General features: G+C 37.3%; 1 protein-coding gene across 5 annotated transcripts in view; it reads right to left on the bottom strand.

Moving 5' to 3' along the window:
* Window positions 1–16,909, bottom strand: part of NFIB (nuclear factor I B) — a 258,003-nt gene that overhangs the window by 113,579 nt on the left and 127,515 nt on the right. For all 5 annotated transcript variants that reach the window (XM_010587941.3, XM_010587942.3, XM_010587944.2 and 2 more), the window contains exon 3: window positions 1,529–1,582. In XM_010587941.3, the coding sequence (XP_010586243.1) occupies window positions 1,529–1,582 (54 nt within the window). The remainder of the gene's footprint in view (window positions 1–1,528; window positions 1,583–16,909) is intronic.

The raw sequence follows: 16,909 nt of genomic DNA, 5'->3' as shown, positions 1-16,909 counted from the left end.
AGATTGTCTGGAAAGAAAACTGATGCAATTCTGTTCTCCCATTACACGGAACAAAAGTAAAATAATAAATCTAACTGGCAGCTCCATTTAAAACTTTCCAGGTTTTTTTTTTTTTTTTTTTAAGTTTTGCTATCAATTTTTAGTAATATTAAATGATTTCACAGAAAAAAAATTTAAAATCAACTTAATTGACATTTTAAAATCTATTTAATTGGAACTGTATGGGGCAGTTCTACTCTGTCCCATAGGGTTGCTATGAGTCAGAATTGACTCGATGGCAGTGAGTTTAGTTTAGTTTTGTTTTACGTATATATTAGTTTTGTCAAACAATACAATTTTTTATAATGCAGAATAAGTTACTGTCTAGTTGGAAAAAGATAAAATTAAAATTAAAGGTAAAAATTAAAAGCAATGTATAGGGAAGACTCAGAAAGAAAAAATATATTCAGTTCTGATTTTCCATTTTTGTACTTATGTATCTACTTACTATATCTTTCTGGAATCAGTTTAAAACATCCTGGTCTAATGTATTTTCTTGGAAATTTAGAGGTTCTTTTTTTTTTAAGTATTCAAGCCTCACATTAGCTAAGCATTCCCAGAAGGAAGTTGAAACCATTAAGGATCCAAAACAGTCTACCTGAAGAAACAATTACTATTACTTTTTATAAACCTTTTGGTTTGTTTTTAAAGAAAAGACTTAAGACATTCGGGGGAGGAGGTTGGAGGTGCATTGGGCTGACTTGGGTTTTGTTTTGTTTTTACTATTTTATTCCTAGAGTACTCTTTTACCACAGTCACGAATTAAAATTCTTATGATAATGAAATGTTAGAAATTCTTCCTTGTGCTTGTTTTACCTCATGAGAAAAGATACTACTCCTAAATCAAAAACAAAATGCTACATGTTCAGATTTTGCAGCAACAAAACTACGAAGACAGCCAAGTTATTACAGCCCATTTTCAGATATGGAACAACTTCTGAAAATAAAGAAGGTATTTGGCATCCATTATACTAAAGGAAAAGTCCTACTTTCGTTATTTCCTGATTCTGGCAATCCAATCAAAACCTTATGGAATAAAAACTCTTCTGCAAAAACCCTTCGCTGAAAAAAAAAAAATCAACCACCCCACCCTTTTTAAAGCAATGAGAGTTGATAAACTATAATAAGAGTATGGAAAAACTTTCTTTCGTGAGTTTTAAAAGAAAACTTTAAAGGCTTTTTTCTTGGGTGGGGGGGGGGCTTTCTAACAGCAATGACTTTGAGTACCTAACACCAAAATACATTCATATTTATTTACAAAGAAACACCAACAAAGATTAAAATGCTGGTCATTAGGTAAATACGGATGACGCCAACATGGAAGTATTTGCCTCTGCAAAGGGCCTGAACAGAATCACAGCTTGTCCCAATCATACCTGCCTGCCAGAACAAAATAGGCAGCTGACCAATTATGGGGTGTTTATCTATACAGTGGTACCTTTGTTCTCCAACAATGTCAGATTGCAAACGTCCTGGAACACATATTTACCTGGAGGATTCTTGGCAGGATCATTGTGGCTTGGACTTCCTGATTGTCCAGAATCTGTAAAGAAATCACAGAAAATGTTTTCCTTTTAATTTGTTTTGAAAGAATTTCACAATCTCTAAAGGACTTAAAAAAAAATTTTTTTTTAAGGTACAACAATGAAGTTGAGTGTTTAAATAAAGTTGACTTTCCCAAGCCGATAGGTAGCAACGCTTTTCTTTCTCAAACTAGATGAATGTCTATACCTATTTCTATGTGAAAAGAAAGAAAAAAAAAAAGCAGTCATCCATAATAGTCTTGGGATAAAGCACAGCTCTTTTGAAACAAAGAGTCTGGCTACAAAGCCACTGAAGGTGGTTTGAAGGTTGGGCAAATGTCAAGGCCTGTCAGAAGCAATATGAAATAAGGCAGATACACTCCCTAGAAATGCAATCTGAGTGTAATTAAACATGCTTTAAAAAAAATTCTGAAAATATGTTTTTATTCAATGAGTAAAATACATAGCAATGAGAGTCTGCTTTTCCAGGATTTCACGTGCATGCGTACATATCCACTCCAGTAATCCCCCAACCTACTGGATCCAGGCCCAGATCTGTCTACATCCCATAATAGCAATCGATTTGCAAACACCAAGAAGAGCATAAATTACTAGGTAGAAACCAACATGGCTTTGTGGAGAGCAAATTATGGAATCGATTTAATTTCCATCTGTGACAGACGGACAGACTGCAGATAAGCAGGAAGAGATCGATGCGGTATATCTGAATTTCTTATCCCACATCATTTCTCACCGAAGCTACCGACAGGAATGGGGAGGCTACACCGCTGTCAGGCAGCATGCCCTCCCGGGCGTATCCAGCACTGCTGTGTTTTACACACTCCTCTTTCCTCCGTGTCCCTTCTGCATTTATCTGTGTCATTTGCCCTGTAAGATTATACACTTACTCCCAGGTTGCTTTGTAATCTGCTTTTACCGGTTTTAGTATTTAAGCTTTGTCTCCCCAACTAAACTGCACGCTCCTTTGCAGAGGCAGAGCTTCTGTCTGCTTCTTCTGAGTCTTCCTCCGTGTGCGCTTCGTGGTTGTGAAGGCACTAGGCTTTTGGCAAATGGCAGAGGAATGGATGGCTCAGATTCAGCAACCTTCTTTGCTTGCCTAAAAGGCAATTTTGAACTTCATAGTGGATTTCAGCAAAATTTGAGAGTGGGGCAGACTACGGCTCTGTCATGGACTGCCATATACCAAAAAGTCTCTTCCCCCAAACCCTGTCACTGTACTTGAGCCAAGAAAGGGATTCAGTCTTAGTAGAGCAGAAAAATCTTCTACTGGCTTTTTTAAGCAGGGTTAGTCTGCTGTTCCAGGTAAGTGATTAACATACTGCAATTGCCGTTTCTAGTATTAAACACAAGGACATCCTGTTAGTACTGTCTTCCTATACCAAACTCGGTTATTTATTTCTGCCCTTTGCCTCCTGCCTGCTAACTAGATTTAGTACTGAGATCAGATTTTTACCCTTTTATCCCATTTCCTTAACTGTCTTTTTCATTTTGTCCTAGGACAAAAAACTCGTGGCCATCAAGTTGATTCCGACTCATAGCAACCCTATAGGAGAGAGTAGAACCGCCCTATAAGGTTTCCAAGGCTGTAATTTTTATGAAAGCAGACTGCCACATCTTTCTCCCATGCAGCAGCTGGTAGGTTCAAACCACTGACTTTTTGGTTAGTAGCCTAGTGCTTAACCACTGAGCCACCAGGGCTCCTTTTGTCCTAGGGCAGTTTTCAGTAAATGCTAACCAATATATTTAGTCATTCCTCACTATCCTCCAAGTTGTTCAGGGTTCCCCAAAATGGAAGTACATGCAGTCTAGATTCTGGCTGGAGCTCCCAGCAGACAGTCAAAGGTAGTTGAGTATGCTCTAAAAGGCTCATCTCCCATGAATGTTTCTATTACTTTCTCTACAATTGAGGCAAAACTCACTGACTTGTAACTTAGTAGATCAACATTTCTCTTTTTAAATTCCTATAAAAATGGTACAATATTGGCCACTTTCCAGACCTGGAGTACAGTAGTTACATAAAAATGATGAATTATATTATTTTGCTACAGCCTCAGCTATTTCTGCCTTGAGTTCCTCTGAAAAATGTCCCCTAGTATTGATGTGACATTCCAGTTTAATTTCTCCAGTGATTCTAACGTTTTGAGGGATTTCTGCCTATATATAACATGCCCAGTGATCAGGGCACCCCCATGTTTTATTTTTCCCTCAAAGTTACCTCACATTTACGGAGGTCTATACATGCATCCTTCAAGCTGGCTAGTGCCACATTCACAATGAGGGGACAAGCTGTAGCAACAACTTCATTTTAGGAGTTGTACAAGAACCTTGGTGCGTTTAGTTATATCAACTATAAAATGACATCTCAAAACTCCCACTCTTTGGTTCCTCAAATTTGGGTCCAGGCGCATAAAGAATGAAAGTAACTTCCACTCCTAAGGGAGTATCCAGTGAGAACAATGGCACACCATGTTACCACAACATTCCACTTTGGGAAACCCAATTCTTTTCTGCTGCAAATAACTTTTTGCCTTATTTCCAACTGTAGACCACCGTCTTCAATTGAAAAAATACACTTACAAAAAAAAAAAAAAAAAAACCGCAAGCATTTTAGGGAAAGCTGAATGCAACCCTAAATTTGAGTCACACATTCGTTCTTTATAGCAATTCCACTTTCCAAAATGAGCTGGTGTTTACTGGCACGCAATAGCAGGTATTCCCTCATGCACCAAAGCCTGTGCCCTCATACAAGGTAAAACAACATGTACTGCATCCCAAAAACATAGAAGAGGACCCCCAGGGAGCCCACAACAGAACGTTTACTTTTTGAACTGTAAATTCTAACACTATAATCTACTATTAACTCTTATGTCACCTTATATCCATCGCTTAATTCCAACTCTAGAAAAAGAGGTAGCCAGGGAGTCGCAGTTGGCAGAGAAACCAAAAATGAACTGTTATTGTGGTTGACTTCAGAGAAGGAATTACTCAGACCACATCTAAAACCCTTCCAATTCACCACCTAGGTCAAATTACTTTATACCCAAAGGTTGTATTTAACCGCTTCCATCACTTTGCCCAAGTCCTGTTTTTTTTTTTTTTGAGGAGTGTGTGGACATAATGTGTTGGAGTGAATCCTGGCTCTGTCACTCAGTAGAGGTGTGATCTTGAGCAAAGTTACTTAAATCCTTAGAACCCTGGGGTTTTGGTCTTTAAAACTGCAATAATGCTATCCACTTCATAGAATTGTTGCCAAGATTTTATCCTGTAAACCATCAAGCACTGGGCCAGACACATCCTACACGTTCAATAAAGGAAAGGTGCTATTGATCACAGAGCCCACATTAAAAATTGATTAATATTTTTAACGGGCTGTCAGGAACAAAGGGGGAAAAGGGACATGACCCAACTCTGTCCATCCCAGCACACACATCTAAAAAAATGTCTGCAATGAGCAAACTGAATATGGGCAAGCTTATGCCGGCTGAGAATTCTGGTGAAAAATGCTTTAGTCCCACTATCCCAAACAGGGAGGAGGGCACGGGCTCTGTGAGGCCCTCAGGAGCCACCATGCACAAGAGTCTATAAACACCAGCCAGTTGACAAAAATTACCTTCCAGGAAACCTAAGTTTACAAGGAACAAGGCAAGTAAGAATGGGCGTTGTGAGTTGCCTGGCACACTGTTTCTTGAGTCTAGAAAGATTTGAGGCAGCAAAGAAAAAAGAGAGGGGGCCGAGTCCTGAAGGTTGCATCCCCAAACCAATCTTCCCTCACTCCCTCTGTTTTTATTTCTTCCTTGTTCTCGATCTATATTTTCACATGTCTGTGTTTGTCTCTTTCTGGCTTAACTAGACATAATGCAGAACTGAACTCTGTTTTGTATTACATAGTTATTAAGATCTCATATTCTCTACTCTTTATTTTTAAAGAGAATGATTTAAAAATATTATATTTCTCCTTCAAGGGGGGAAAAAAGCAAATGGAAGAAATTTCTAAATTACTACTCTTTTAATTCAATCAATTCATCCTCCCCCAGGATAAAGATTCTCCAGGAATAGAAAAGATTCACTGCCTCCCACCCCCACACCACATGGCCCTTTTAAAAAAAAGCCAATCAGCCATGGCTCTTCTAATATCTAAAATTTACCTAAGGAGGACCAGATTTCCCTAATGACTCAGCTTTATGAAAGACCCTGGGATACTTAAATGATCTAAATGGTTTGTCCAAAATTACATGGCAACTACTAAAAGGTATATAGTCCATCTGGGCTACCCATTCAGACACAGGGCCTTTCTTGAAAGGTTACGATGCGATCTCAAAATCATCAAAGTCAAGATGATCTTGCAGTAGATTAAATGTTTCTGGGAACGTCACCTTCCCCCCAGTTCCCTCCTCCTTCCACCATTTACCAATACATTCAAAACCACTTTTGGAAATTAAAAAAAAAAAAAAAACTTAGCAGTTCTCTCTATCTAAGTTGAAAATAATTAATGTTAGCACTGAACTTCCCATACTAATTGCTTTAAAGAGAGGCCAACTCTAAATTAAATTACTAAATTGAGTTTGGATTCTCTCAGCAAAACAAAGGACTTTCTTTTTTTTTTTTTTTTTTTTTTACCGATAATCTGGTAGGAGTTCAATAAAAAGTTTGCTAAATGCATCAGATTGCAAATGAACGATGGCCTGTTAAATGTTGGTTGCTGACCGCTAACTTGCTGGGATGAATAAACTACAATTTGCTGAGGCATCATCAGAACTGTGAAGTATTTTTTGAAGGTCATTAATGTAAGCAACCACTAACTAAGTACAAATCAATAAACGTCTAGGAGCACTTGCTATGTTCTAGAGATGCTGATGTTTGGAACATAGTAGGTAGTCCATAAATGCTTATTAATTTGCACTTAATTTACACTAATGGCCTTTAGGAAACCCTGGTGGCATAGTGGTTAAGTGCTACAGCTGCTAGCCAAAAGATCTGCAGTTCGAATCTACTAGGTGCTCCTTGGAAACTCTGTGGGGCAGTTCTATGCCCTGTAGGGTGCCTATGAGTCAAAATCAACTCGAAGGCAATGGGTTTGGTTTTTGGTTTTTCAGTGGTCTTTAATATTCTTTTTTAAAAAAGACAAATATTAATTTTATGCCTTTTAGAAGCTCAGAGGCTAGCCAAAAAGACAGAAATATACAAATAAAAAGTAATGTACTGGGATAAAAAAATAGGTGGTATAAATGGCTATATATCTAAAAAGAATTGATTCTTCCCAGGAAGGTGGGCAAGGGCATATCATGGAAGATATCAGAGGGAGTGATCCCAGAAGTAGGGTCTTGAAAGATAGCCCAACCTCACACCTCTCTAGGCTATATCCCACACTGCTACCAAGGTGATCTTTTCAAAACACAAAACAGATTCAGCCACTTCCCTACTAAAACTCTTTCAGGCATTCTGAATAAGCACAAGAAAAACCCCAAGAGTCTTAATGTGCCATTCAAGGCCCCTGATCTGGCCCCTACCAAGACCTCAATCACACCTTGGTCTTTCAGTCCTCCCGGTGTCATCTATACTTTATGCCTCTGAGTCTTCGCTGATGGTGTTCACTCTTTACTCTCCCTGAAGTCCACCATGCTGAGGCCATCCCAATATGAAGGCAGAGAGGCCGCCCTATTTAGCCCATTAGCCCTAACTGTGATACAGTGCTTAAAATACTTGGCTAAGTCAATGACTAGAAAACAATTTTTAATAAATTATAGTAGCGCACAAAGACAAAAGATTACGCATGCGCCTTTGGGCAGAAACACTCATTAGAAGTCAAGCAGGCAGCCCTTTTGTGGCAAGGAAAGGGGACAGATAGATACACAATACCCAGGACTGGGTCTCCCAGTCTAATACAAGGCTCAGTCCTGCTTTGCTTACTTCCTGAAGGAATATTCAGCAATGGGGGGAAGAGGGGCGGTAAACAAGTACTACTATTAAATCACATATTAATTTTTGGCTCTCTCCTATGAAGGGAAGAGATGTTTGTGGGGGTCCACAAAACAAGAACCTAGTTTGCAGGCAGGAGGGCAAAGTGCCTTTCATGACCCTTATATTTCAACTGTCTGTCTTCTCCTAGACACGACACATTCCAGAGACTCCTTTTCCTCTCTGATACCATGATTTGAGTCTCAACAGGAAAACCAAATACGAAAAGCATGAATTCAGTTTATAGCCAATTTGGCGCAAAGAAGGGACTAAACAGGGTCACACTCAGGTCCCTTCTGGCTCTAAAATTCTGTGATTCTATAACAATATAACTTTTATATCAAGGGAGATCAGAAGAGTAAATGAAACCCACACTGTAACCTGTTAACCTACAGATAGCCTTTTGCTAGAACTAAAATTAGTCATCATGTGATAAAGGGCCCCTTTGTCAAATTTCTTTGCCTTAAGCAGGTGAAGAAATAGCCCATTGTCAACTAAAGAATACCATGAGGTTTCTTTTTTTTTTTTTTTAAGTCTTAGAACAGTCTCCTTTCTCTTTAAAACATTATTAATTACCAACATTCTAAAACAGTGTATTTTTACAAATGAACTATATGGCATGTCAGAAAGAATCGCCTAGGAAACAGAAAAATCAAAATGCAAGAAATAAAATGCACCAAAAACTTGAAAGAAGGGATATCAAAGCACACATTTTATAATGATGGGGAAGACAGTAAGACAAAAAATCTGCCAGAAAAGTGAATTCTTCTTCTTGGGCAAAACCTCCATCTCTTTTACCTCTGTCTGTACTTCTCTCTTGGCAGTTTACTATCTACAAGGGACTGATTTTCTTGGGATTTACAGCAAGTTAGCTTTACATAATCAGAAGTCCTCTTCTGTAATTCACCATTTTTTTTTTCCTCCAGCACTGTTAAAACACTGAACAGCTTCAGTTCTAATGGAGGACTGCTTCATCAATTAGGGTGACACAAAGCTACAATTTATAATATTTTCTTTTCCCCCTATTAAATGCTTATTAAAATCATACACAGACACACACATAAGAACATGGGAAAACTAAGTGCTTTCCTCATCTTGCATAATCAGGTAAATGTCTGGAAAATGGTCTCTTCATTGCCACAATGTGTCTCACTCTCTCTGTTGCTCTGTTTATATATCTCTCTCCCTGTCTCCTTCTCCGCCTGTGTCTCCCTCTTTCTGTCTCCGTCTCTTCTCAACAGGACCTTATATAATCTGCAGTCCACTTTATTTATAAAACTTGATTAACAAGCTCTTACATGGGAAGTATTAATTCCATCAATTTGTTAATGGAGTCCTTGACATATGTTTGGTGAATTTGTGCTCCCTCCCCCAAACCCAATTATGAGCAAAAAGAGAAATTAGATCTCTGAGGAAACTTTTCGCAGAACCAAAATAATATTTGGGAGACATAGTACCCACAGAATTTGAATCATGCCTTTAATCTGTATTATTTCCCATCTGAAGGCTCATGCCTTTACAGCCCCTTTTCTAGTGGTTAACACTGATTTTAAAATAATTTTCGATATAGCAAAACTCATAGTTTTTAAAAGTGGTTATTAAGTTGAGAATCCTTACAGATAAAATAATTCATTTAAGTATATATGTGTGTGTATACACACATACATACACACATATGAAGTAAGAAAGAAGACATGTAATCTCTAGAGCCCTGGTGGTGCAGTGGTTAAGAGCTTGGCTGCCAACCAAAAGGTCAGCAGTTTGGATCCACCAGCTGCTCCTTGGAAATTTATGGGGCAGTTCTGCTCTGTGCTATAGAATCGCTATGAGTTGGAATTGACTTGATGGCAATTTTTTTTTTTTTTTTAGTTTAAGTAATATCTGTCTCTATTTCTCAGCCCTACTCGTTCTATTAATTCTATGAATAAACATTATTGAAAAGTCACCTTTTTTTTTTTTTTTTTTGCTTAGCAGGAGAGATTAGGTTGAAGGCATCACTTCCCAAGGACTAAAATAAGAATTTGTTTGAGTTCAAGACCAAAATTTGTCCACAAGCAAGTAAATGAAAAATAGCCCACTGAAATTTAAAAGAAAAAAAAAAGTCACATATACATAGGAGAGCAAATCAAATCTGTCCACGCCAGATATGCACTGGGACTGTTGACCAGTGCAGACCAAAATACCCCATACAACGTGTGTTAAATCGGCCAATAGCTCTGACCAGAGGGCAGCCCTGCCTCATTAACTAGCACCAAACCACCACAAATGAAAGCAGAGATAATCGTATCTGACCTTTCTGCCCTAAGATTAAGTTCAACGACTCTCCAGTGATCCAAGGATTGAGTGAATCAAAGGTCATGGCCAGGATCACCTAGATCTTTTTGCTTAGGAAGCCTTTGGCTTATAGGATGTAAAGACACCACTGGCCATTGTCAAGATGGCTAACTTTCTACAGTGTGTTTTCAATTAAGTAAATAAAATGTGGTAATTAAATCAAGATTGTGTAATATGTTTTTGATTTGTAATCTCATTTAAATTAATTAACTGACTCAATCTCTGTTTAGTTTTTAAACTGGCCTAGTTAGGCAAAGAGTCCTTGGGAGCAAATCCAGTTTTCTATCTTTAAAAACAAGGCAAAGCAATCTGGTATATATACATATATATTTTTTCTTTCTTTTTTTTTTTTTTTTAAACACAGCAGTGTGAAAAAAATACAGAGGCAAGGGTGTCACTGTAGAGGAGGGAGGAGTTTTATGGCATGATTTTGACTAAATAAAAAATAGTTCTCGCACTCGAGAGAAATAAACGAAAACATTATTTATTCAAAACATTTCTTTTCCAATTTTATGAAGATTGCATGTTTGTTGGAAGCAAAACATTTCCAGCTGTATTTTAAGTTTTCTGAAGAGAGTTGTAAGATTTATAATCTTTCATAAATGCTGCCCATATCTTCTAATATTAGATGAACATGTCACTGCATACTTTAAGCGACAATTTGCCAATGCAGTTTGTCACATGAAAACAATGAAGTCCTTTCCAAAACCTGGCCAGATCCAGTAGGAAAAGATGAGATGACTGTCTGTCTTTCCCGTCTGGGAGACCTTGTGGATTTCAGCTACACTATGACGGCACTGGTTTTTTTTTTTTTTTTAATGACAGCACTGGGGTTTTGTTTTTTTTTTTTATGTACTACAGTTTGGTTTTTTTTTTTTTTTTTTCCTCCATTGGGAACTCAGAAACCTGCATTTTAGCATTTTATAACAAGGTATGTAGTACAAAGAGAATGTTGGTGAAATGCGTATCTGGAAGTGACAACCCGAATGTCATCAGACTCAGAACATAATCATGGAGGCAAATTGAGAAATCAATGCAAAATCTTAACAAAAACCAAATGCAACGTTTATGATCCTATTCATCTTAAATCTTCTTTCCAAAGGAAAGCATGGGAAAATAAATTCTGTTTTAGCTCCAAAGTCCTGATTAGCACTTAATATACCGCTTAGTAGAGTGCCTTACAGACTTGCTTGATTTTGTCCTAGACTCTGCACATGTTGTTCTAAATTTTACACATACTACATTCCTGTGTACACATGGCTTTCTTGTGCCATGTCATTTTATGTATTTTTTCAAAACTTAATACTGTATATCCAAATTAAAACCAGACACAAAACTTTCCAATATTTCACCAGTAATCTTTCTTTCCAGAGAGCAGGACATGGTCTCTCCTGGCTATCTGACGAGTCAGAAGTCCTGGGTTCCATTCAGTGACTACCAGCCACTTTTGCACTCTGACCCGAAGCAAACCACTCCACGCCTGAATTGTTTTTCAACTTGCCCAATCACTTAAAGCCAAGAAACAGACAATGGTCTTTCCTAGTCATGTCCAAAGGGATTAGAAATAAGAGAAAAAAAAAAAACTCTGATAATGTGAAAATATGCACAAATATTTGTGGAGAAGGGTTAATATTTTTTTAAAAATATACTTTAAGATTTAATTGCTCACTTCCTGCCATCCCCCCAAAAAGAACACCTAGTTAGTCCTCCGTCTTCACCTGCACCTCCCCTTGCAAACGCTGATAACACAGGTAATTAAAGCGCTGGGGGAGTGTCTGGCTCTCCTGCTAGACTGTAAAGTCCACACAGTCAAGATGTATGTTAGTCTTCATTGCCCAGCATAATTCTTGGCACACAGGAGATGCTCATTCAGTGTTTGTTGAATGAATAACCGTTATTTTACAGTGAAGGAGACTGTGATGGTTGATGGCACTTGAAACACTTCATTGTCTTCAAATTATGAATAAATTGACAGCAATGACAATAATAACCTTTACTCTTTTGGTTGTTTTTTAGATGTATTCTACTTTTTAAGTGCCTGCAATCACTGGACAAATAAAATTTCACAACTGATTCAGTCCATGGCAGAAATTCATATTCTTATTGGTTTCTCTCACTGGTCATGGGCATGTGTTCCTCTAAATAAATGATTTTACTTGAACACAGATTTCTCCATTTTGTTAGCTGAAAAGATATTTTGCCAAATCATTAAAATGTTTATGGTTCGATCATTACGTGAGCTTAGAGACAACTGTATATATATTTTATATACACATTAGTTATATGTATTTAATAACTAAGCCAAAAAACAAAAATCTACTCAACTTGCCCTTGAGTAGATTCTGCCTCATGACGATTCCATGTATGTGTCCCAGTAGAAGTGCACTCCACAGAGTTTTCAATGGCAAATTTTTTGAAGTAGATCACCAGACTTTGCTTCCGAGGTACCTCTGGGTAGACTCAAACTTCCAACCTTTCAGTTACCAGTTGAGTGTTTTAACCATTTCTATTACCCAGGCATTCCAATTAATAACTAATCCATGCTTTATTATGAAACCCTGCTTTATGTCCATGACGATATGTGCATATAAAAATAAATGTACATGTTTAATCCAAAGGTGTTTAATAATAGCTAACAGAATAATAAAGTATGATGAAGAAAACATACTTTCTACCCAGGTTGAATAGATTTGTGTGCTGGCTATCCCTTATTGCTTCTATTTATAAAATAACTTTATCACCATATTGAAGAGAAGCATCAGCGAAATCTCTTACTGAATGAGGAAGCTTGCTGATATGGGTGGACATGTGCAGAATAATGGCATGAAATGTCCTAACAGTTCCCTGATAAACACTTCAAAGAACTTCTGTCCTCATGTTTTCAGGGCAAAAGCTAACTTACCAGGAATAAAACTATTTGAATACCACATCATACAAACTAAAATTTTTGAAAAGCTATAAGATGAGGAAACAAATAAGGAATTAGTAACTTCCCCAGAAAATGAGAACTGCATATGAGAGGAAAGTAATTCAATTTTCACTGACAAAAACCCAAGTTGGCTTAACTAACACGACTTTTTCCTCTTTTTTTTCAAAGAAGGCCAAGATTGTTCTAGTAAGTGAAATAATACATTCAAAAGAAATCTGAAAAGTTTACAGTCCAACAGAAATACAAAGATTTATTATAGTTATATGTACAATATTCTTTCAAACGGGCATTTTAAAAGAAAGGTTAAAAATACAGATAATTTTAACCAGAATAATAAAGTAATTCTTATTGAAGCCTGCAACGAAATCCACTATTGTTACTATAGTTGTTTGGGAAATGAAAAGAAAATGGTGAGAGGCACGTTCACTCGCTATATCCAATTTTTAAAAAAGGAACCAAGTATAAGGATACAGAGCTGTGTGTACCATGTGGTCAAAATTCCTCTCATTTTGTTATTTTATTCAGTTCATCTTTAATAGAGATTCAAATGGACTCCTTATGATTCAAAAATCTCTAAGCTAAATCCAAAGAGTACGAAAAACAAGAATTTTCTGCATAATATCCCATCCATATGTCTTAACTCTGAATGGTATCAAACCTATGTAATTTTATACATCAAATGCCTTCCAGATGTGACAACGTTTTAACACAGACCAACTTCAAGTTTTTTTTTTTTCTTACTGCAAACTCATCTCCCATGCTCGTAAAGATTACTTTCACGGCACATAACAGTACGCATGGCCAATGTTCAATTTTCCAAATTGATTATTATGCTGCCATTTCAAAACTGACGTTGTCTTCCAATCAAAAAACAAACTACGCTGCATACTCAACCTCCAACAAAATCACAGAAAAACCGAGAAACCACATCATTATTTCCAACTTCCAGACAATGCTTGATTACAAGGGCAGTTGAACTTTTCCTTGCCTACTCTTGGTACCTCCAAAACACGGAAAAGGCGAGAGAGAGTCTGTTCATAATTTTTTGACAGAGCTAACAGCTACAGAAGCAAGTGAGCTTGTCACCTGTTGCCTCTGGTTTTAAATATTTGTCCTAATTAGAGAAGATAAAATTCTTCCTGACATTTATAGCACATTAAAATTTGAAAATTAACCAACAAGACCATCCACGGAGAAATTTCAAAAGCATCTAAAGATAATATTATGATGAAAAAACATACATCAACATAATGGGAGAAACTAAATTTTTAGGTAGGATTAAAAAAATTAGTAACTTAACGCCAGGAAGGAAAACTGGTATCAAGAGACTTTGGGTAATACTACACAACCCAAAACCTTAACCCCCCCAAAAATTAATGGTCTCAACTCATGTAAATCCCATTCTCCCATCCCCCCCAAAATCAGAACTGCCATATAGTAATAACTTACCCTCAGATCCATCCCCACTCTGTTTCAGCAAATTATATTTCCTAGCTCTCTTCACAACTGGCTACAAGTTGGAGTCACCCAATGGGAGGCACCGGTGATGGCTTAGGAATTTGAAGCGTGGGAAAAAGGAGAAGGGGAGGTTTTTCTTCCCCCTCTTTCTGCTTTCAGCGGTGTCTCCAGTGGTGGCCATGTCTCCTCTGTGGTTCTAGCTTCCACCAGACATGTCCCCCACTCTGTGGTCCTGTTCCTCTCAAGCCGCTCCTGTGCAAGGGCTCAGTAAAACCTTCTTTTATGTCTGTAGCTCTAGCTGGGGTAATCAATTCCTGCTAATGTTAATGTCTGGGTTGCCTCCTTACCCATCTGGCTTTCCAGTTTTCTAACATCATTGTAACTGGTTGCCCACATGAAATTTCTTCTATTGGATTGTCTAGAAGAAGATCTATTTTTCTGGATCCTGACAGGTACATTTTTTTTTGAAGTTTGATGTATTCATTACTCTAAGATAAATATCAGGTAATAGAATTAAATAGTACTAAATAGATTTAAATAGATTAAATATAATACCATTTAAAATATTAATAAATTCCATGTACTTCTTATGATTCTCATTAAAAAAAGGTGAGAAAGCACTGTCACTATTCAGTAAAAAAAAAAAAAATAATAAGTATGTAATCCTATATCCCAGAATATTTTGTAAGGCATGATATTGACACATAAAGATAATCAAATTTTTGGATAAAAAGTTATTATTTAGGTTTTTAATACCAAGCTCTAAATACATTTCTTCCAGAAGATCTTTTAATGATCCTACCCCCCCACCCAGGTTTACTATTTCTTCTTTTATCTCATAGTCTCTCTATTCAACTTGTTAACAAGCTACATTGTACTTTTTTTTTTAACCTGTCTATGTTTGTTTTCTACAAACATGATTATATGCTGTCTACTGAAGTGACTAGGAATCTGATTGATTTTAGAGAACACTATATATTTACTTAAATCTCATGATACAACGACTGAAATGCTTAGCAATTATCTGAATTGGTAAGAGTCATCTGTGGAGATAATTAAAAATTTGTCTTAAGTATATGACCATATGCATCAATATAAGAAAAAAACCAAACCAACCCCACTGCCGCCGAGTCGATTCCGACTCATAGCAACCCTGTAGGACGGAGTAGAACTGCCCCATAGAGTTTCCAAGGAGCACCTGGCGGATTCAAACTGCTGACCTCTAGGTTAGCAGCTGTAGCACTTAACCACTAAGCCACCAGGGTTTCCATAAGAACAATACACACTTGAAATGAGAAATAAAGTCAACATGGCTTTAAGTTTTCTCTAGGAAATAGAACACAGGACCTCAACTGACATCTATCAGTTTCAAACAGTAAAAGTTATAAAAGTATTTTCTTCTATAATAATTGTATAATCTATGATGCTTTTCTAGAATACTCCACAAACAGATCACATAAAAATATTCGTATGCCCAGGACGGAAACCCTGGTACTGTAGTGGTTAAGTGCTACAGCTGCTAACCAACAGGTCAGCAGTTCAAATCCACCAGGTGCTCCTTGGAAACTCAGGACAGTATATAAACTCACAATACCAAAACTTTACAATTACAGATGCAAACAAAACCAATATATTTGGTGTTTTAAAACCGTGCTAAGTAATAGCCCTGCCAGAGGGAAGTGACATGATGGAAAACACACCGCATCAGCTCCTGTGCTGCCAACCTTTTCTGACAGAACTGGGATCAGTATGACACTGGTGTTCGTGTACATGCTCAGCTGCCAGCCCTGCATTGTATTGTTCATGCCCCCGTACTTCTTCACTCTCAACCATTTTCAACTCCCTACAAGTGTTATTTTCAAAGCTCTCTTTCAAGCATTATGGCCCTAATTTGTGATAAACCAAAAAACCAAACCTGTTGCCATCAAGTCAAAGCCGACTCATAGCGACCCTAAAGGATACAACTGCCCCCATAGGATTTCCAAAGCTATAATCTTTACAGAAGCAGACTGCCACATCTTTCTCCCACGGAGCCGAAAGGTGGTTCAAATTGACTTTTCGGTTAGCAGCTGAGCGCTTAGCCACTGCTCCACTAGGGCTCCTTCCTAATTTGTGATAAAGCTGTTTCCATAAAGTCCATTCCGACTCATAGCTATCCTACAGAACAGAGTAGAACTGCCCCATAGAGTTTCCAAGGAATGGCTGGTGGATTCAAACTGCTGACCGTTTTTCACTTAGCAGCCAAGCTGTTAACCACTGCACCACCAGGGCTCTGAAAATTATACTGTTTATTAAATTTTTTTAATAAACAGTGAAAATTACACTGTTTATTAAAAAAAAATTTTTTTTAACCTGATTTTTTAAACCCGAGCCTGAAATCTATTTTAGTCAATGTGTGTCACTTGATGCAAAATTTGTAAATTTAATTCATCAAGTATTCATTGAAAAACTACTAGAGGTACGATGCTAGATGAACCAGACTCTACTACCCTTGAATAGAATCAGCTCAAAAGAAGCTGGGTTACAGTCTAAAAAGGCATGAAATATTCCTGAAATAAGTCTAGCAATAACTTTCACTTTTTGTGTTTTCCAACACCTCCTTTTTTTCCAGTGAGAAAATTACAGCACAACAGATAAGCTAAGAAACAAG

Source organism: Loxodonta africana, chromosome 9 (genome assembly GCF_030014295.1).
Source record: "Loxodonta africana isolate mLoxAfr1 chromosome 9, mLoxAfr1.hap2, whole genome shotgun sequence".
Classification (NCBI taxonomy): Eukaryota; Metazoa; Chordata; class Mammalia; order Proboscidea; family Elephantidae; genus Loxodonta; species Loxodonta africana.
This window is presented reverse-complemented; position numbering and strand designations above follow the sequence as displayed.